The following is an 18,719-nucleotide window of genomic DNA, read 5'->3' as shown; positions in this document are numbered from 1 at the left end:
TACCACGGTAGTGATCTATGGTATATATAGGTAATGCATATTACCACTGTAGTGAGAGAAGAGTGAGAATCACTCTGAGATTTTTTTTCTCCTGTTTTAATAACCAGATAAGAGATAATTGGAATATGTTTGTAGGCTATAGGGGAAGGCAAATAGAAAAGGAGATGTTGAAAATGAGGAAAGAAGGAACAGATTTTTGGAGCCAGGTCACAAAGGACTGGGAGACTCAGGACCCAAACCTCAGGTCAGGGATGAGCCCTCAGTAAGAGGAGAGGACCCCTAGCACTCCCAGCCCAGAGGGAGTGAAGAGTGGGGACCCCTGGGAAGTCTGGGAAGGTGCTCAGATGGGAGAACCCCCACCTTCCCTCAGAATCCATTCTCCCATCTCTTCACCCCTGCAACGCCTGTCCCCTGCCCTGAGAGCCATTTGTGCACAGATCTATTGTCCTTCTAGATCTTAAACATCCTTGTAAACAGAGGCCACTCCTAATTTGGTAATCTCCCCACACAGCACAGTGCCACATATGCTCAAAAATGATTTCATAAAGTGAATTGCATACCTGTTTTCACAGTCCTTTGTTTATTTATTCTGCTTAATTGGACGGGTGTTCCCCTGGGTGAGACATTTCTATCTGCAGCAGCCTTCCTGGCACTCCTGAGCGGTGTCCTGGGAGCTGAGGAGGGCTTCACATGACTCATGTCGTTGGCAAAGCCGCGCCACCCGCTTCCCCACGCGGACCCCTCCACAGGCTCTCGCCCCCACCGCTCCCCACGCTCATCCTGCCACTGCTGCCCCAGCTGCCACCTGCGGGAATCCTGTGAAACTTGAAACAGAAAATGGCGTGCGCATCCTGGGCCATCATGGCGTCTGCAGCAAGCCCGCGGAGCTGGGGCTCACGCACAGTGTCATGTCACTTGGGGCTTCAGTTGCTGGTGAAGAAACACATTGTTGGGTTTTGTGTTTCATCCTTAGACCCTGCAGTGGAAATCTTGCCCCACTAGCTCCCAGTGAGAGACAATAGCTTCCAAGGCTGATTCTGAGAATAATAGAGAAGTTCCCGAACATCCATCTTTAGTCCTTAGTGGAGGCAGGGGCAGAATTGTTTTATGTCAGGCCTGTAGGAACAACCCAAGACCAAAGGAGCCTTTGGAAAAACTCTGCTGTGTTCTCGGGGCCTCTCGTGTCCCAGTTTGCTAATGAAGGCATCGGGCAATTAGAGGCTTACCTAAGGTCACTTCAGGGTAACAGCAGACTAAATTGTGAGCACAGGCTTTGCTGTGAATCCTTGGGACTAAAGTAAGAATACAAAACAAAATATTTTCAAGAAATAAAAAACAAAACCAGAAAAGACATTTATCATTTATAAAGCTGCCATGCAAAGAACTAAAAATTATTTTTAATCAGCTTGTCTCCTGCATTTTGATGTTATTAATAGTGTATTTGAGTTAAATCTAAAGATTTGGGGGGCGCCTGGGTGGCTCAGTCGGTTAAGCATCTGCCTTCGGCTCAGGTCATGATCCCAGGGTCCTGGGATCAAGCCCCACATTGGGCTCCTTGCTCGGCAGGGAGCCTGCTTCTCCCTCTCCCTCTGTCTGCTGCTCCCCCTGCTTGTGCTCTCTCTCTCTCTCTCTCTCTCTCTGTAAAATAAATAAATAAAATATTTTAAAAATTTTAAAAAAATCTATTAAAAAAAATTTAAAGATTTGGGCCCAAGGGTTAGTAAACAATACAACGGGTCACTATGGTAGGTGTCTTTAAAGGACCTCTGTTTTTGAGAACTGCGCCAGGTTGGTCTTGTTGAAAGGCTGGAGCTGAATGAATGAACCTCAGAAGTTTGTTATTTTGTATTTCCCGGGTCCGTCTGAACCCAGTCTTCAGAAGCCTCCCTCCCTTGCTCTCCTACACTTTCTTCCCTCTCCCTCCACCTCCAGCTTCCTTCCACACCACCCTTAGGCCTCCCAGCCTCCTGCAACTGTCTGAGGTAAAGAGAACCCTTTTCAAGGACTGCTCAGGTGTGGTGCCGTCAACGTGTCATAGGAATGGAATTCTTATCTCCTAACCACATCCGGGTCTTCAAGCTCTTCTCACGTTCCTGCCATTGCCTAGGTTTGTGAGGCAAACACTTGAGGAAATTTCCTTGTCTCCCTCCTCTTAGGCTTAGAAGTCTAGACAGCTGCCTCCCGATCAGGATGGGAAGGGGCCCAATTATAGTCTGGGGTCAGCAGACTAGGCTGATAGCAGGTGGCTTGAGACAGGACACGAGGGCACAGTTTACTCAGGCTTGTTTTCTATAAAATATATCTGCCAGAAAGGCCTAACCCATAAACAGTCTGCCCTCTAAACTAAAACAGGCTGGCAAACTCACAGCCCTCTGCTGCCCAAGCTCCCTCCTCCCCACCGTTGGCAAAGGTCGCTGGTGGGCCCAGAGCAGCTTCAGAGCCTCTCCACACAGTAGGAAAAGACCTGGCTTCCATCTCTTATTTACTCTCTAATCCTACCTTGGCCTTCTTCATTCTTTAAGAAGTGACCTGGGCTTCACCCAGTCACAGTGGGCCTAGCAGAGGAGACCCCTGCTTGCTCCTCAGGTAGCTACCACCCACCCTGCTGCCTGTGCCCACTGCAGTCACCAGCACCTTCTACCAGACAGGTCGCTCTCTGCCCCTCCCAGCTGTCTTGGGGCCCCTCCTCTTTCTGCCCAGTTCCTCTTCAGAAGTATCCTTGGCTCCTTTGACGTCTCTCACCTCGTGCTGCGCTCCCCCCCACCCCCCTCCCACCCCATGGGTGCGTCGTGTTCATAGGTGTGAGAAGCAGAAGTCTGCCCCACCCCCACCCTGGCCACCCCGGACAGCCTGCTCTTGTTCCGGTCAGGAAAATGTTTCTTCCTGATAAGTTTTTTGAACCAAATATTTTACATGCAGAAGCCCAGAGCTGCTACAGGAGTGATTTTGCATCGAATCCCTTAAAATTACAAATTAACCTCATTTGCAGGTTTTTGAATCAGAGATGTCTTTCCTACAGGGAGGCACTGACCTTTTTTTCAAAATAAATTTTAAAATACAGTTGGGTGGAAATGGACAATTTCCAAAGGATATGTTTCCTCACAATTTTGTATCTGTAAAGTTAGAGAAAGTTGATATGTATTTGAGGCATACTTTGTTTCCTTTACCTGTCTGTCTCAGCTGAAATACAGTATATTCAGCTGAGGTATAACACACATGACACTGAATTTTGAATCTTACATATTTAGACGCGGATCCAGTTTTGGCTGCCACTTAGGAGCTTGTGTGACTTTTCACAAACCGCCAGCCTATTTTCTCACCTGTAAAATGGGCTGATCGGTGCACTCCCGCCAGATGTGTGGAAGAAATTCTAAAAGGTAGTAGGTGTGGAAGCGCTCTGCACCCCGATGGGGCCAGGTGCTCTCAAGTATTGTGCCATTTCCTGGCTTACCTGGTACCAGAAAGGAGGTCTCGAGGTATGCACTGTTCGCTCCTTTCTAACCAGGTTGCTTTCAGCCGTATGCCTTCAGTGCGTGTTGGCACGGCATTTCATCCAGTGTTTAAACAGTCATGTCCTAGAGCATATGCGGGAAACTTGCCGCCTGCAGAAAGGGAGTGACCCAAATCCCGTGATTAAGCAAAGGAAAGAAGGACATGATCTTCTTTCTGAAGGATTTTGTTTATGAAGCTCCTCGTGGCTTTTTTACTTTTTCCATGAAAAACTCTTTGTCCTTTTGTCTTCTGCCACTGGCCCTGGTTATGGACAGGGCGTTGATGTGAAGACAGTTTCCAAATTGGAGATTAATGAGGTGTTCCATCCAGAGAGAAACCTTCCTCCCGTACCGTAAGGCGTGCTGCCCCTGGGAACCTCACCCCCACTCCCATTTGGGTCTTTGCTTTCCTGCTGCCCTGTCTGCAGTGATGGGCTCCTTGCTTCTCTGCTGCCTCCCCACGTTTTCCTGGCCTAGGATTTTTTCTTTTTAATTTTATTTATTGAGAGAGAGAGAGCACGTGCGTGCGCAGGGGAGGGGCAGGAGGAGGGAGAAGGAGAGAATCTCAAACAGACCTGGCGCTGAGGATGGAGCCCGACCCAGGGTTCAGTCTCCGTCCTGAGATCATGATCTGAGCTGAAGCCAAGAGTTAGACGCTCAACCGACTGTGCCACCCAGGCGCCCCTACCCTAGGAATTTTTTAAATCTGCCTATCAGGGATGATTCCCACAATCACTGGATTGTGTTAAAGCAGGATGGGTTCTGCTAAGTGAGGCCATAGTCACTGGGCCAGAAAGTTTTTGATGGCTCTTCAGAGCTTCCATTTCAGGCCTTTGTATATTCAGAAAGAAGGTTGGTGCAGATTTCCTAGGATGCAGGCATGAAGGGGAGGGGGTGCTCAAGTAAGGTGAGAGCACTCTAGGAAACTTCTCATCCATACCATGATCTGACTTGGTGGTGTTCATGTGTGCTGGTAAGAAGGCTGCCCATCAATGACTGAGAAGGAAACAAGCTAGAGGAGTAGAGGTGCCCATTAGGGAAAAGTTAGCTCAAACTAACTGAGATAGTGCAGCCAGTGTGTCTTGTTCTCAAGCTTTGGTAAGGAGTGGTAGACTTCTGATTTTGCCAAGTTACAGGTAATAAATTTTAAGAACTCCTGAGGATTAAAAGTGACCTCTGGTCGGCACTCAGCACTATAATCAGAGAGAGAAACAAAGCTCTGTTTAGAGCAAGGACATATGGGCTTGGGGTTGGCAGAGTGTCCAGGAACTTTGTGGAACTTACTGCAAAATTTGGTGCATAAATATTTCAAAGAAGAGGACCTGGGGCTTTCATTAGATTTTTAAAGCAGTTCTTGACCCACTAGTTTACGTGAAAACAGATGCCCAGTCAGGGTGGTGGGAGTCTGCCTGACCTATGTGTGGCGGTTACCTGTATAAGCGTGCCGTGGTTTCCTGGGTCCTCCAGGAAAAATGGGACACAGACCCCAGGAGGCCAGATATCCTATGCCTTGGATACCTGAGGGAATCTGTGGAACTGCTTGTAAGGTGTGTGGAATCGAACGGAAAGAAAAGTTTCCCCAAGCATGCTAAAGACAGACTGGCAAACAAAATGTGGACACATAGAAGGAGGCGGGTTGACTGGGTTTGGAGTGAAACGGAGAAAAGGAAATAAGCTAAATCTCCAGGGGAAATCTTTGTGACCACAAGAATGAATAAGTCGTGGCCCTGTCATTCTAGAGGAGCTTGGAGCAACTCCGTTAGTGGGGAGTTTTCAGGAAATGTGGATGTAATAGAAGGACAAGCATGGGCTGACCTTGAAAGGGGCTCTTCTGGAGACCCGCACGCAGTACTTCCCCACCGGGACTGTTGGACGATACCTCAAATTGGCTGTCTAATTTCTCTTGCATTCAGCACACACACAGACACCTCCTGAGAGCCAAATTCAGGACCTACTTGCTGCAGCAGAAGAGTCATGAGCACAGTATTTGAATCACTCATATTTTTGGGTTAGGAGTGGTTCTTGGAATGATCCAGAAAGTGTAGTTTAAGGGTTGGGTTTTGTTTGTTTTGTTTTGTTTTAAAGAAAATTAAAGGCTGATATTACAGATCCAAGACTATAATGAGGCTCTTTGCACTGAATCAAAGGAAAGTGAGGGTAGTTTCTACCATTCTCTTCCTGTGCTTCTTGGCTGCCATTTTAAGAGTATTCATTCTTCCCTCGGGGGCAGGTTAGGGTATCAGAGGGTCTCTCTCTTGCCTTCCAGGGTAGTAACCAGCCATGTGCTATAGAAGTTGTGTGGCGTGGACAGCTCCTCTGGGCTGGGCGCTCTCCTTTCCCCCCTGGAAACACCCATGGATCCTTCAGATGACTTTTTTTCAGGAAGCATATTTCTGAGGTTGTGAACAGAATGGTTTGACCTGTGAAAAGGAAGGCAGAGGGGATGTTTGCAAGCCCAGGCAGAGAGGTTCCACAACTGATTAGACCTCCCTCCCTCCTCCTGAGCCCCCTCTGCCTCTCAGTACATCTGGCTTTTCCTTGCTCATGAATCCACTCCCCACAACATTTATCTCAGAGTTTTTCCACTTCTTCATGCCTGTGAGCCCCACCTAGCCCCCCTCACCCTTTGCCTTCTGCCCCCGTAGAACGGGGCTAGCTGATGTGCGTGCTCTCACCTCCCCACTTCTTGCCCCCAAAGTTGCCTCCCTCGCCTCCCTTCTCCTTCTTGCCTCCTCTCCAGGCCACTCTTCCTGTCTCATGGATGGGTGCCTCCACTTGGCCCAGGATCCGTTCCTTTTGTGCTGGCTTCTTCCCCTCACCCCACAAACCCAGCATAATCCTCCGTCCTGCCAACCCCCCCGGAAGTGGTCATCCACACTCATTGCCTTGCCTCCACCAGCCACGCACCTGTCCTTAACCCAGGACTTCCCAGACTTCTTCACATCGTGACACACGGAAGAGATGTTGCTGTTTGCCTGGCATGAGGGCGGGCGGCTCTGGCTGCCCCGAGGGTGGACGGGCCCGCTGTGACAGCCTCTCCCAAATCTCTGCCGCCCCACCCCGCTCTCTGCTTTTCCCCCTAAAAACCCTTCCTAAAGATCACCAATAAGCAAATGCTACATGCAAAGATTTTTCTTTGTTCTTATCTTCTTTGACATCCAAGTGGCATTTGACTCTCCCCAGTGGCCAAGAGCTCAGACTCAGGTGGCACTGCTGCGGCTCAGTTCCTGGCTGTGCCTTTCCCCAGCCCGTGACCTCAGACACGGCACCTACTGTTCCGTGCCTCAGTTCCCGCCTTTGCAGGATGAGGATGATAAGACCTACCTCACAGGGTCGCTGCCCGAAATGGCTGCTCCGTGGGAAGCATCTTGTCTCCTCCTAAGTGCTCTGGATGTGTCTCTTGTGGCTTTTGAGTAGTCCTCTCTTGAAGCCCCTTTCCCCTAACGTTGGACACTCCTGATCTTTCTCCTATCCCTTTGAGCTCTGTTGTTTTTTGTTTTCACTCTCCAGATTCTCTTTTTGCCCCCGAAAATGGAGAAGGTGGTAGGGAATGCAGCCCTGACTCTCCCTTGCCCTCTCTTTCTTTCTCGCACCTTCCTGCCAAGGGTGCCGGCTTCCTACCTGCAGATTCGTCATCGCCCCAGGCCCACACCCCAGCTGCCTGCTACAGAGCCCACCATCTGGATCTCCTCCCTGCACCTCAGACTCAGGAGTCCCCAAAATATTTTAACATTTGTCTTGTTTTTGTTTTAAAAGCAATAATCGCTCCTTATAGAAAATACAAGCAAATTTAAAGGATAAAATACGAATCAGCAGTAATCCCACCAGAGCGAGCACCACTACTAAACCACTACTAAACTTGGGTGGATCTTTCGAGCCCAGTGGGCCTCAGCCTAGGCCGAGTTTCCCCCCCTGCGATGTTTGGCGATGTCTGGTGAGTCCAGGAATATCACCGAACATTTTACGAGGCCCAGGCTCGCCCCCACAACAAAAAATTAGTCCACTCAATAGTGCTGAGGTTCTTGACCTTTGTCTTTACATACGTGGCCCAAATAGAACAAGTTGGAGTTCCTTTTCTCTTTCTGCCTCCATCCTGCTTCTCTGACCTGTGTCTGTTTCTGTCAGTGACCCCACTTTCTCCCTCACCCCACATCTGGTCCATTGCCACGTCCACAGAGTCCCCATGTGTCACATCTTTGGCTTCTACTCCCACCCCTTCTCTTTCTTCCAGTTTTGCTCTTGATGACCAACCACTCACTCAAAATAATGAAAAGGCGCTCCAGCAGGCCCCTCACCTCGAGTCTCCCTCCCGCTGGGCCTTGCCTATGCCACCCATGCGCTTAGACCTCCACTGCCTGTTAAATCCATCCCTCAGAGTCTGAGCTCCCTGAGGGTAGCAGCTTCCACATCTGATCGGTCTTCATGCCTAGCTGGAACCTAACACCGTTCTGAGCACAGAGTCGGTGCTTGGTAAATCTCTGTAGAATGTGTATGGATGGATGGTTGCATGAAAGAAAAGCCTGGAAAAAGTTCTCCTCGTGATTCCCTCACAATCTGTCTTTGCAGATCCTTGGTGAATGGTTTGGTCGGACCATCATTCGCTCCTGTACCAAACTGAGCTACGAGCACGCACAGAGCATGATTGAAAGCCCGACCGAGAAAATCCCTGAGAAGGAGCTGCCGCCCATCTCCCCCGAGCACACCAGTGAGGAGGTACACCAGGCTGTCTTGAATCTCCACGGAATCGCAAAGGAGTTGCGAAAACAACGGTTTGTGGACGGCGCACTGCGTCTGGATCAAGTCAGTCACTTCTTTTTTTTTGTGCAACCAACAGATTTGACTTATGCTCGAACCTAGCCTGCGTGAGATTCAACATGGCAGTCTTGGGATCTTCCCTTCTTCCTTCCCCAGTCACAGCACTAAAACAGCGTTCTCTGAGGCGGGCAAGGACTAAGTCTCCCCCACCCTCCGACCTTCACAGGCACATGAGACCCACTGACGTGAGCCAAGGCAAAAGGGTGGTGTCTGTGTGGGTGGCCCTGTGACCAGAACTCCCAGCTGGTCTTTGCTGGCCAGGCTGTAACCCACTATTTGAGCCTTCCCTCAGTTTCTACCTCACATCCCTCTGAATGGAGGTGGGAACAGGAACGTGGAAGTTTACGGGGTAGTTGACCAGTATCTGATCATGAGGCTTTTTAAAAAAGCGTTATTTCTTTTTATCCCTTATTTCCCAAAAAGAGTCATGTATTTATAAATTCTGGATTCATATTTAAAAAGGCAGAGAACTGAAGAGACTGGCGAACGTTGACCGTTGAGGAACATGGTGGCCAGGAATGGTACTGATTGCTCTTGAGTATCGCAGCCATGCCCTATGGGACTCAGGTAGCTGTCGCTGAAACTTGACCACATTTCCGTTTCCATGTGTGGCAACTCCTATGACTTAGGAATCCTTTTCCTCTTTAGTTGTCAGTACGTTATAGAGTAGAGCCTGTGTTCTGGATTGTGCGGGTTTTTTTCTCATTTATATTTCTTACTCAAACCCCCGAGAACCTACTCTCCCTGCCCGATCACTATATGCTGGGGGAAGTCTCTGGGCATTTGAAAAATGAGTTGAGCAGCAGGATTGGCTGATGGAGACCACCGGCAAGGGGGCAACCTCACAGAGATGCCTTTGTCTGAGCCTTCCAGCGTGGAGGGCTCTCAAAAGCTTTGTTTTAAAACTTTCTAATTGAAGATTTCATTTCATCCTAGCTTTTGTGATAAACTTCTCAGCAGGCCTTGCAAATAGTTGCGGCCTTGGGCCTAGGAATAAGTTAGCAGCAACTGGGGCAAGTGGACACGCTGTTCTGCCTGGGCTTGAGGGAGTCAGGGCATCTTCTGGAGCTCTCATGCTCCTCCTTCCCTGGCCTGGGCTCAGGCAGCCTGTCTGCTCACGAACGCTGATGGGCAGGCAGGAGGTAGAGTGGCCGCTGATGAAGACAGCCGAGCCAGTAGAAGAGGGACCAAAGGTGCAGGAGATGACAGAGTATCTCCTTGCCTTCCTTCAGTGAAATGCTTTGTTGGGGCACGAACACACCCCAGGTCTTACTCACCAGGGACTACCTGGCTGTCACATCCAAGGACGCTTTTCAGTTCTTGCTTCCTGGACTTTGTTCTGCACTTGGCCCTTTGAAGCTCATCTCCTGGTTCTCTGCTTCTCTTCGGACATCTCCAGTAATGTCCTGCTGGTCCCTTTGCAGAAGCCTCTTCCTCTGCTCTCCCCTAGAGGGTTCTCATTCCTTGGAGTCTCCCCCACCCTCTCTTTTGTCTCTATCCACACTCCCTGAATGAATTCCTCTACGGTTATGATCGTCACTACTAACTGGATGCTGATGATGCCAAAATCTGTCTCTCCAGCCCTGCCCTCCTTCCCAAGCTCTTGACAGGCCTCTCCCCCTGCCTTCGTGAACTCTTCCCCCGGATGCCTTGTGGGTGGTCACGTCAGCCGGTGCTCATCCTTCCTTGTGCAGGATGCAGTGGTGGGTGCCCACAGCACGCTGTGCAGCCTGCCTCATGTTCCCTCCTGCCTCTGCTCCCACCAGGGCAACTGTGTGCATCCAGTATCCATGCAATTTACCTGACTCAAGTAAGATATACTGATCAAATAAGAGCTTAAAAAAGAAAGTTGTTTCTGTGAAAACTGAAATTGTTTGAAAAGATTCAATAAGGATGAATCTGTAAAAATTCTGCTGTTTGCGTGTGACAGCTATAAAAAAATAGGGGAAAAAAATCATAAAATTCAGGAAGAATTCTGTACTTAGATGGCTTTACAGATGTCTACATTCTCCGTGTCTTTTAAAGAAACAAAAACTGTAGGGGCACCTGAGTGGCTCGGGCGGTTAAGGGTCCGACTCTCGATTTTGGCTCAGGTCATGATCTCAGGGTTGTGAGATGGAGCCCGTTCTCCTGCTCACTCTCACTCACACTCTCCCACTCTCTCTCTCAAAACAAAAGCAAACAAAAAAACCCAAATATATAAAAAAAGAAACAAAAACTATAAATTATAGACACTGAATTATGAGTGTAATTTATCCGAAAAAATGTAGGGATCCAATTATCCTCTTTTAAAAAGCTTTATATTTTAAAAAACGAATGAATGTACATTTATATAAATTAAGTTAAATGATTAGTTATAAATATATCTCTTATGTATGATTCCCCTCTTTATTTTTTTAAAGATTTTATTTATGTAGAGAGTGCATGCACGAGTATAAGCTGGGGGAGGGGCAGAGGGAGAGAGAGAATCTCAAGAAGACTCCCTGCTGAGCAGGGTGCCCAACGTGGGACTGTATCCCAGAACCCTGAGATCATGACCTGAGCCGAAACTGAGAATCAGACGCTTAACCGACTGAGCCACCCGGGCGCCCTGATTCTCCCCTTTAGTCAGCTCCTACAGTAACTTACTAACCACTCCTTCAGGCACATCAAATGAGAAGGCTTCTGTTATAACATCTTAGAGATCTTACTCTATCAGATTATTAGAATGTTTGATTGGATTAAATATAAGAAATGCTCTGTAACTATAAAACTGTAAAAGATCACTATTAGGTGATCTCAACTCACAGTAGGAGGGTAGAAGAATGATCACAGATTATTGATTGATACTGGTCTGTTGGCTTATCTTAGAATCAATTTAATTGCCGAAAACAACCTTAGATATCTATATCTCATTGGCTCTCACAATTTATACATTGGCAAGCTGATGCCCCCCCCCAAAGGTTAAGTGAGTTGCTTATATGCAGGAAATCCAGATAGCTGACTCTTTGTTCAGTTTTTCTCCATTTACACCATGCTGACTTAAGAAAGAAAAGTTTTCCTTCAAAGTGGGCCGGGGGGCGGGCGGGGGGGGGGAAGCCCTCAAAAGTCCTGATTAGGTTCCAGTTAATTAGGGTTTGAAAATAATGGATGTACATCCTTGGAGTTGATTCCTTGGTTCCCCAGAAAACAAGTTGTGTGGACCACAGCTTTAGAAGGAGGCGCACATCAGTCTTCCACAGCAAGGGACACTGGCGAGATCCTTTATAAATCAGCTCAATGGCCCCATTCAGGAGCTACCGTGTTTGTTCCCCTGGGCCTGCTGCCTGCATTTGCCCTCACAAAAATCCATTTTTCCTTGGTGCTTTTGGCATAGCCTGCTGTTTGGAGTTTCTCTCTAAGGCTTTGTTTGCCTCATTTCACCATGTCCACATTTTTGGTGGCAGTCCTTAAAAAATATGCCCTTTCACACTCGCCTCAATTAGAGAGGCTCTGTGAGAGAGGACACCATCTGTGTCACACAGTAGGCCCTTGGATGCACAATAAATCTGCTAATCCAGAAGTTTTCCCCTTCCAAGAAATCCTTTTACCGTAAGGACCTTCAGAATGAGGGAGGTGGGGGATACCAGGGTAGTGCCTGTTTGTTGAGTCAGGGTCGGACCAGTTTGGAGGTTGTAACAACCACAGAAATACAGAGCTACTTGACCACCGGGTGATGGCAGTCAACAGCTTAGGCCAGAGCTGCCTCAGCCCCATCGGAGAGAGTGCACCCTCAGCCCTCGGGGCCACCTGGGCTAGCTCCAGTCCCCTGGGGACCACCTGCTGAAGTCTTGTCTGCTCACCCTAGTGTGCTATATTGTATATGTATATATATGTACTGTGGTGTGGGACCAATTGGGAAGCACTGCCTTAGAGGTCAGATCGCCGGCTTCACGTCACATGTCTCTTTTACCTAGAGCTCGAACCTCGTTCTCCAGAGGTTCTAGCTCAGTGCAATGACGCTCCTTTGTTTCACTGCCCAAAAAGCAAATCGCAGACGCCCAATGCATTCTTTGAGCTTTTTGGCCGGATGAGTTGAACAGTATCCCTTCCTGGTGGTTTCTTCCCATCTTCACGTTTCCTGCTGCCATGTTAATTCTAGACTCTCCACAGAGTCTAGTCTCATTTTCTTTATTATCATGTATGTCACTCCTGTCTCTTGAAAGGAGATGCCCCTAAAGGGGGCCCAGATGTTTTTGTGTTTGTAGTAAAAGGAACCATAATGGTTTATAATCATATGCAAATCTTGAGTTTGGGGGAAGGGAAACTGTGAGAAGCCCCCCTCTTCACTCCATTTCAGTTCTTGCTTTGTGACTCAGGCCTGTCAGTAGGCCTTGAGAGTGACAAGCTCCCTGGCACTTCTGTTTATACCGACACAAAGGCTGCCCCCAGGCAGCCTCCTCTCTAGAGAGGAAGATAATACTGCCTGTGGTCTGACAAGGCCTCAGGCCCCTTTGAGAGTTCTGTGCCTTAGCGGTTGCCTTAAAGAAAGGATAGCAAGGGAGGGTAGCCGCATGGTAAATAGAACCCTCAAACAAAAACATCTCAGGGAATATTGATTATCTTCAGGAAGCTACACCTACAGCTTTCTGGGGCTTTCTCTCCAGCCCGACGTTCCTCAGTCAGGAGATAGCACTTACAGAGAGCCCCCACTCTGTGTACAGACTTCTGCGAGGAACCCGCATCCTGGCCTGCAAGAAACTGGGCCCCTTCTGGGGTCCCCCGGCAGGTGGTCAGGACGTGAATGGCTCCTACTGAGCCTTTGACTTTCTGAATTTAGAGAAAGTTGTAGTGAAGAAGAGTTTATATTTCTATCTTAGGCAATTCCTCCAAACTAAAGGAGCCTTTACTAAATTCTCAGCTACATCTTCCATCACGCCCTCCTGGCACGATTCTGAAGCCCAAACATCGGACAGTTTCTTGGAGTGGACTTGATTGTAAAGATAAATTTGTTAGCGAAATACTTTTTAGCTACCTTGGGACCCGAGCTGCTGTGGAGTGCTATTCTGCGTGTCCCTGGGCTAGCGCAGCCCTGAGGTCAGGGGTGGGCAGACTTGCTGTAAAGGGCCAGATAGCAAGTATTTGGGGCTTCGTGGGTCATATGGCCTCTGTCTCGACTCCCCAACTCTGCTGTTGCAACGTGAGAGTAGCCACAGACAAACCGGTGAGCAGGCTGTGTGCCAGTAAAGCTTTAAGGACACTGGGATTTGAATTTGACATCATTTTCATTTCACAAAATAGTATTCTTCCTTTGATGATTTTTCGATCATTTAAAAATGTAAAAACCATTTTTAGCTGTACAAGAGCAAGTAGAAGGCCGGATCTGGACTGGGATCCGTAGCTTGCTGACCCCCGCTCACCTGAAATTAAGCCCTGTGACCCAGGCTGCTCTTAGCGTCTCATCATCACTGCTCTGGGGAATCGGGCGAGGTAATGGAGAACAGTGGTGCTGAGTTAGCTCTGGGGGTGGTTTCATGCAATTAAGTAAATTATTCCTTTGATTAGTACCATGCTTAGCAGGTCCAATTGGAGGCCAGAAGTAGGGGAATGAATCAGTTTAGCACCAGTTCCCTTACCCTAGTTACAGTCAGGTAGCTTTAATTAGCCAGAAGCAAAAAGAGCAGTAGCTCTCATTTCCCACCTCTGTGAGCTTGCAGCCTCTTCACAGTTGGGTCTCATCCCCAGCCCACCTACAGAGATGCTGGCTCCGCCATCTCTCCATCTCGTAGGCTCGGCCTGCTCACGGCCGAAGCCGGCTCTCAGGAGGCCGTGTGGCCTTTCTCTCCCCACCCCCACCCCCCACCCCCGTTGCTGTACATAGCAATATGTTTTGTTGACTCATATGTTTAATGTTTCTGTTCCTCCCCTCCAGTACAGTTGTTTGCAAGAAATGAGCATTCTAGCACTCTACTGTTGAATTTTTGTACAGTGTGATGTATGGTGCAAGGTGGAAAGAACGGGCTATTCCTCCTATCTGACTCTTCCTTGGTCTTATAATTTACATCGCCACTGAAGCACAAGAGTAAGCCTCTGATCAGATGGTCAGACATATTTGTAGAATTGGTCTCTATTGTCTTAGTCATAGAGTCCTTCATTCGCCATGTCTTCCAAAAGCATTTATTGGGCACCTTGTGTGTGCGCTAGGTGCTGGAGATGAGGAGAACGAGCTCTAGTGGGGAAGACTCCAGAATGAGCAGCCATGTGATACTAGATAGGCAGGAGGGTGAGAGACACTTCCTTGTGCCCCAGTTCTTAGGTAGGCCCCTTTGATCCCCTCTTTTCCTTAGAAAGGAAGCTTTATATCAGATTAGAAAAGCATAAGTAAATGCCTTTATCTATGAAAAGGTATCTAAGCATATTCTAACGTTCTAAAATTTAGAAAATACCACAGTATAAGGAAGAAATCAAAACCACCTGTAACTCCATCATCCAGAAATAGCCACTGCTAGTATTTGGGTATATTATAGTTCCTTATGAATATCCTCCTTAACACTTCATGGCAGGAGGAAGGAGTGGTTAGCATAACATACATATAATTTTCATATTCTGCTTTTTAATATTAGAGAATCACTTTTTTTCATGTCATTCAAAATTCTTCTAAACTATTATAATGCCTCTATAATATTTCCTCATGTTCCTATGCTCTGGAATATTTAACCGTGACCCATTTGTGGTTATTTAGATTATGATTTTTTAATACTATAAATAAGAGTGCCATAACCACCTTGTGTTCCTAAGTCTTTACTCTAATTCTGTTGACTTCCTTAGGACGGTCCTAGAACTATGCCAATAGGGTCAGAGGTACAGACATATTTAAGAATCTTCAAACACTGCCACATTCCCTTGCACAAAGGTTATACGAACTTCCTCCTTCCAGTAGCCTGTGAATAAGGGCACCAAGCTTGGAAATACCTGTCAGGAGTTCTGTGTCTATATGGGGTGTGTGTCTGTCCCTGCCTCTCTTTCCCTCTATCTCTCACAGTCATGTCTAAGTCTCCTGCAGTGTCCCAGTGGCTCTGGTCTTGGATTATTCCTTCATCTTTCCTATTTGATTTGATTTGATTTGATTTTCATGAGGTCTTGCCTACAAAGAGCAGTGTCACACCAACAGACTCTTCCTATTAGCATTAGCCATTATAAAAAATACTCCTAAGAGCCTAAAATTAAGCCTTTTTTTTTTTTTTTCTGAGACACAGAGAGAGCGAGGGAGTGGGAGGAGGTGTAGAGGGAGAGAGAGAATCTCAAGTAAGTACCATGCTCAGTGCGGTGCCCAACATGGGACTCAATCTCAGGACCCTGAGATCATGACCTGAGCCAAATTCAAGAGTCGGACGCTTAACTGACTCAGCCACCCAGATGCCCCAAGAGTCCAAAAACTTAAAGTGGCTGAGAGAGGTGGTTGAAAGCATCTTGCTAACCCCTTGCTGAAGCTGAGACTGGAGAGCAACCTCCTGCCCCAAAGTGAGGTCCTTCTTTCCTCTCATTAGAATCCATAAAGAAACCCATCCTTTTTGAAATGGTGCTGAGAATTATTATTGCATTTTCAGATCCTCAGAGAACATTGGAAATTCAGTAGCCTTTTTTTGTGATTCTTACCTCCTGTTATAATAGCCTTGGGTTGGTCTGACGTCAATAATTATAAAGAAATCCAGTTGAATTAAGACTAAAGATCACAGGGGCGCCTGGGTGGCTCAGATGGCTAAGCGTCTGCCTTCGGCTCAGGTCATGATCCCAGGGTCCTGGGATCGAGCCCTGCATCGGGCTCCTGGCTCAGCAGGGAGCCTGCTTCTCCCTCTCCCTCTCCCTCTCCCCCTGTTCATGCTCTCTCTCTCTCTCTCTCTGTCTCTCTGTGTCTCAAATGAATAAATTTAAAAAAAAATTTTTTTAAAAAGACTAAAGAGCACAGAGTGGCTCTACCATAAGAATCGCTAGGCTTCTCTTTAGGGTAATAGTAAACAGTCCGGGAAGGTTTCCCCTAGAAGTTCAGGGCTTCTCTTTTGGTGTTGACAGATGCGCATTATTTCAGGCATGGAGAGAGTTCTAGAATTAATGAGGTTGAAAGAATATCAGCCTGTAAATTTTTCCCAGTTACCAGTTTCATACTAATTATATCAGCAAAGTTTTCATGTAAGTGTATCTAGCTCATTTACAAATCGATCTTCAGCCAAGAAGCTATGCTCCTGTGAGCCAGTCAGCTGCCTGGCCATCCAGCAAGGTCTCTGTGGGGGAGAGGGGAGCACCTGGGCAGAAGGGGGTGCAGCCTCAGGCTTCAGGGAGAACCTGGGAGCACAGGGAGCCCTGGTCATTCCTCTGAGAGAAGGAGACGGATCGGATGGCATTCCTAATTTCATATGGAATCCGGGAAAACAGTGCATACTTACGCATCCCAAGTCATGAACAAGAGACAGGCCTGAAAACTTGACCTAGTTGTATCTAAGTAACACTAATTACAGCCACTGTGGGAGCTGAGCACTATTTGTGGCTTGTTAACATGCGCATAAAAACGAACATATATCATTAAGTGTCAGAGTAACTGTGCCAAGCAGCTTGTTATTAAAACCCCAAACTCTTCATGTGCTCATCTTCCTTTAGGCATGTCACATAGTCATTTACTCATAATTTTCAAAAATTAGAAGGAATACAGGTAGTATTATTCTGGAAGTTGTTAAAAATACAGACTCAGACATGATCTCCGACCCTCACTGAACAGATATTTCTTAAGTTCCTGTTGTGTTACAAGTACTGCCCATAGTTCTATAAAGGAACCTTAGGCAGTGGAAGATGAACTTTCTACCTTCAAGTTGCAGAGTGAACTTGAGGAGATCTCTGCGTACTTACAGGAAACTCCAATAAAATAAAAGCAAGGGCATAGTCCGTTGACTCGGGGCTGAAGGAGTAGGTTATTAGGTGGGATGGGATTCGTAAAAGAGGGCTGGCTTGGGGAGGGAAGCCCTGACTCGCACAGTGGGGCCGGGGAAGAACACGACTGGTGGGCAGGGGCTGAAGGGCAGGGAATGTCCACCCTGTGGGGACAACGTGGCATATAGCCATTACACCACTCTCTCCTGTTAAGTTCCGAACCCACTGAGACCCTCAAGTCGGCCTGAGAGCGAACTATTCTCTTACTGATAAAGTTTGAATCAGAGAAGGCAGCTTGAGTGAGTTAAGCATTTGGAACAACCCAGAAGTTAATGTTCTAAAAAGAAACTATGGTTGGAATGACTAGAGGGGCAGAAGGTAGACCAGAGACAGTTGGAAGTGTGCCCCCTACCAAGCCGCGTACCCCAGAGGTGGTCCTAGTGTGACCTTCACCACTCAGTGCCCCCAGGGCCCTTAGGAGCTCTCCCGTGCAGTGGCCACTGAGGAGGACCAAGGGCTGATGCTTCTGCTCTTGCAATGGCCAGTACAGATCCTCAGCAGAATTCTGAAGACTGCTTCTTATTTAACTTTACAGAGTGGACTTGGCTCCTACCCTGCTTCTGGAAGCTTTTCACTTGTCTGCTGCTGCTTTTTGCTTGCCTCTACCCAGGCTCATTTCTTAAAGAAGGGAAAAGCACCCCCGCCCCCATAAGCCTGTCTTAGTTTCCAAAAACCTGAAGATTGCACCTGCAACTCTGCTGCAGAGAGGTTTGCATCCCCGCCGCCCCCACTTACGGCTCCCCTAGCACTTCATTTATACCTGTCTCCTGTCTTGATCACATTGTCACACTGCTTTGTCATTTCCCATTTTCTTCCCTTTCTCCTCTGAGACTGTGATTTCCTGAAGGGTAAGGACAGCGTCTTGTTCATCTCTGTATCTCCACCCCCTGCACGGTGCTGGTTTCTAACCAGGTGTTTCAAGGTCTCTGAGCATCTCTGCGCATACTGGTCTTTTTTAAAAAGAGGAAGGTAGTTGTGATCTGGGTAAGCAACTGTAGCCCTCGAAGAGAGGGGCGCTTACGTAAGAGAATTAAATGCACATTATAAATCAGAGGTTTCCTCCCCTCTTTGAATAGAAGGGTTGGGTGTTTGATTCCTTGCCAAGGCATCCAGGGTTTAGAACAGGGTGTAATGAGGACCTTCTCAAGGTGGATTTGCCTGGACAGGTGTGCAGAGGCAGGAAGCTTCAGCCCCCCGGGGGCTGGCAGTGCTTCTGAGGCTTCCCGAGCGCTTCTGCATTCACCTCTGTGTCCTCAGACCAGGGAGCCTGTGTCCCTGAGGGGAGCCTGGCAGAAGAGGCCCTCCAGGGGAAGGCAGAGACCCCCAGTGTGCCACCCTGGGAACGGAAATGTTCAGGCTTGTCGGAGACCTGGCTCCACCAGCGTGGAAAGGTGGGCAGGGCACCAAATTCCACCACCTCCCCCCCACCTGCCTTCCACAGAGATTCCCTCCAGGGCGAGCTGATGTCAGCTTCTG

General features: G+C 47.9%; 1 protein-coding gene across 8 annotated transcripts in view; it reads left to right on the top strand.

Moving 5' to 3' along the window:
• DIS3L2 (DIS3 like 3'-5' exoribonuclease 2) overlaps positions 1–18,719 on the top strand; it is a 346,332-nt gene that overhangs the window by 264,419 nt on the left and 63,194 nt on the right. For all 8 annotated transcript variants that reach the window (XM_073877261.1, XM_025889524.2, XM_025889509.2 and 5 more), the window contains one exon: positions 8,058–8,291. In XM_073877261.1, coding sequence (XP_073733362.1) covers positions 8,058–8,291 — 234 coding nt within the window. The remainder of the gene's footprint in view (positions 1–8,057; positions 8,292–18,719) is intronic.

Source organism: Callorhinus ursinus, unplaced genomic scaffold (assembly GCF_003265705.2).
Source record: "Callorhinus ursinus isolate GAN/ISIS: 27379988/994484 unplaced genomic scaffold, GSC_fseal_2.0 scaffold2, whole genome shotgun sequence".
Lineage (NCBI taxonomy): Eukaryota > Metazoa > Chordata > Mammalia > Carnivora > Otariidae > Callorhinus > Callorhinus ursinus.
Note: the sequence above shows the minus strand (reverse complement) of the source record. Positions and strands in the feature narration are given on the sequence as shown.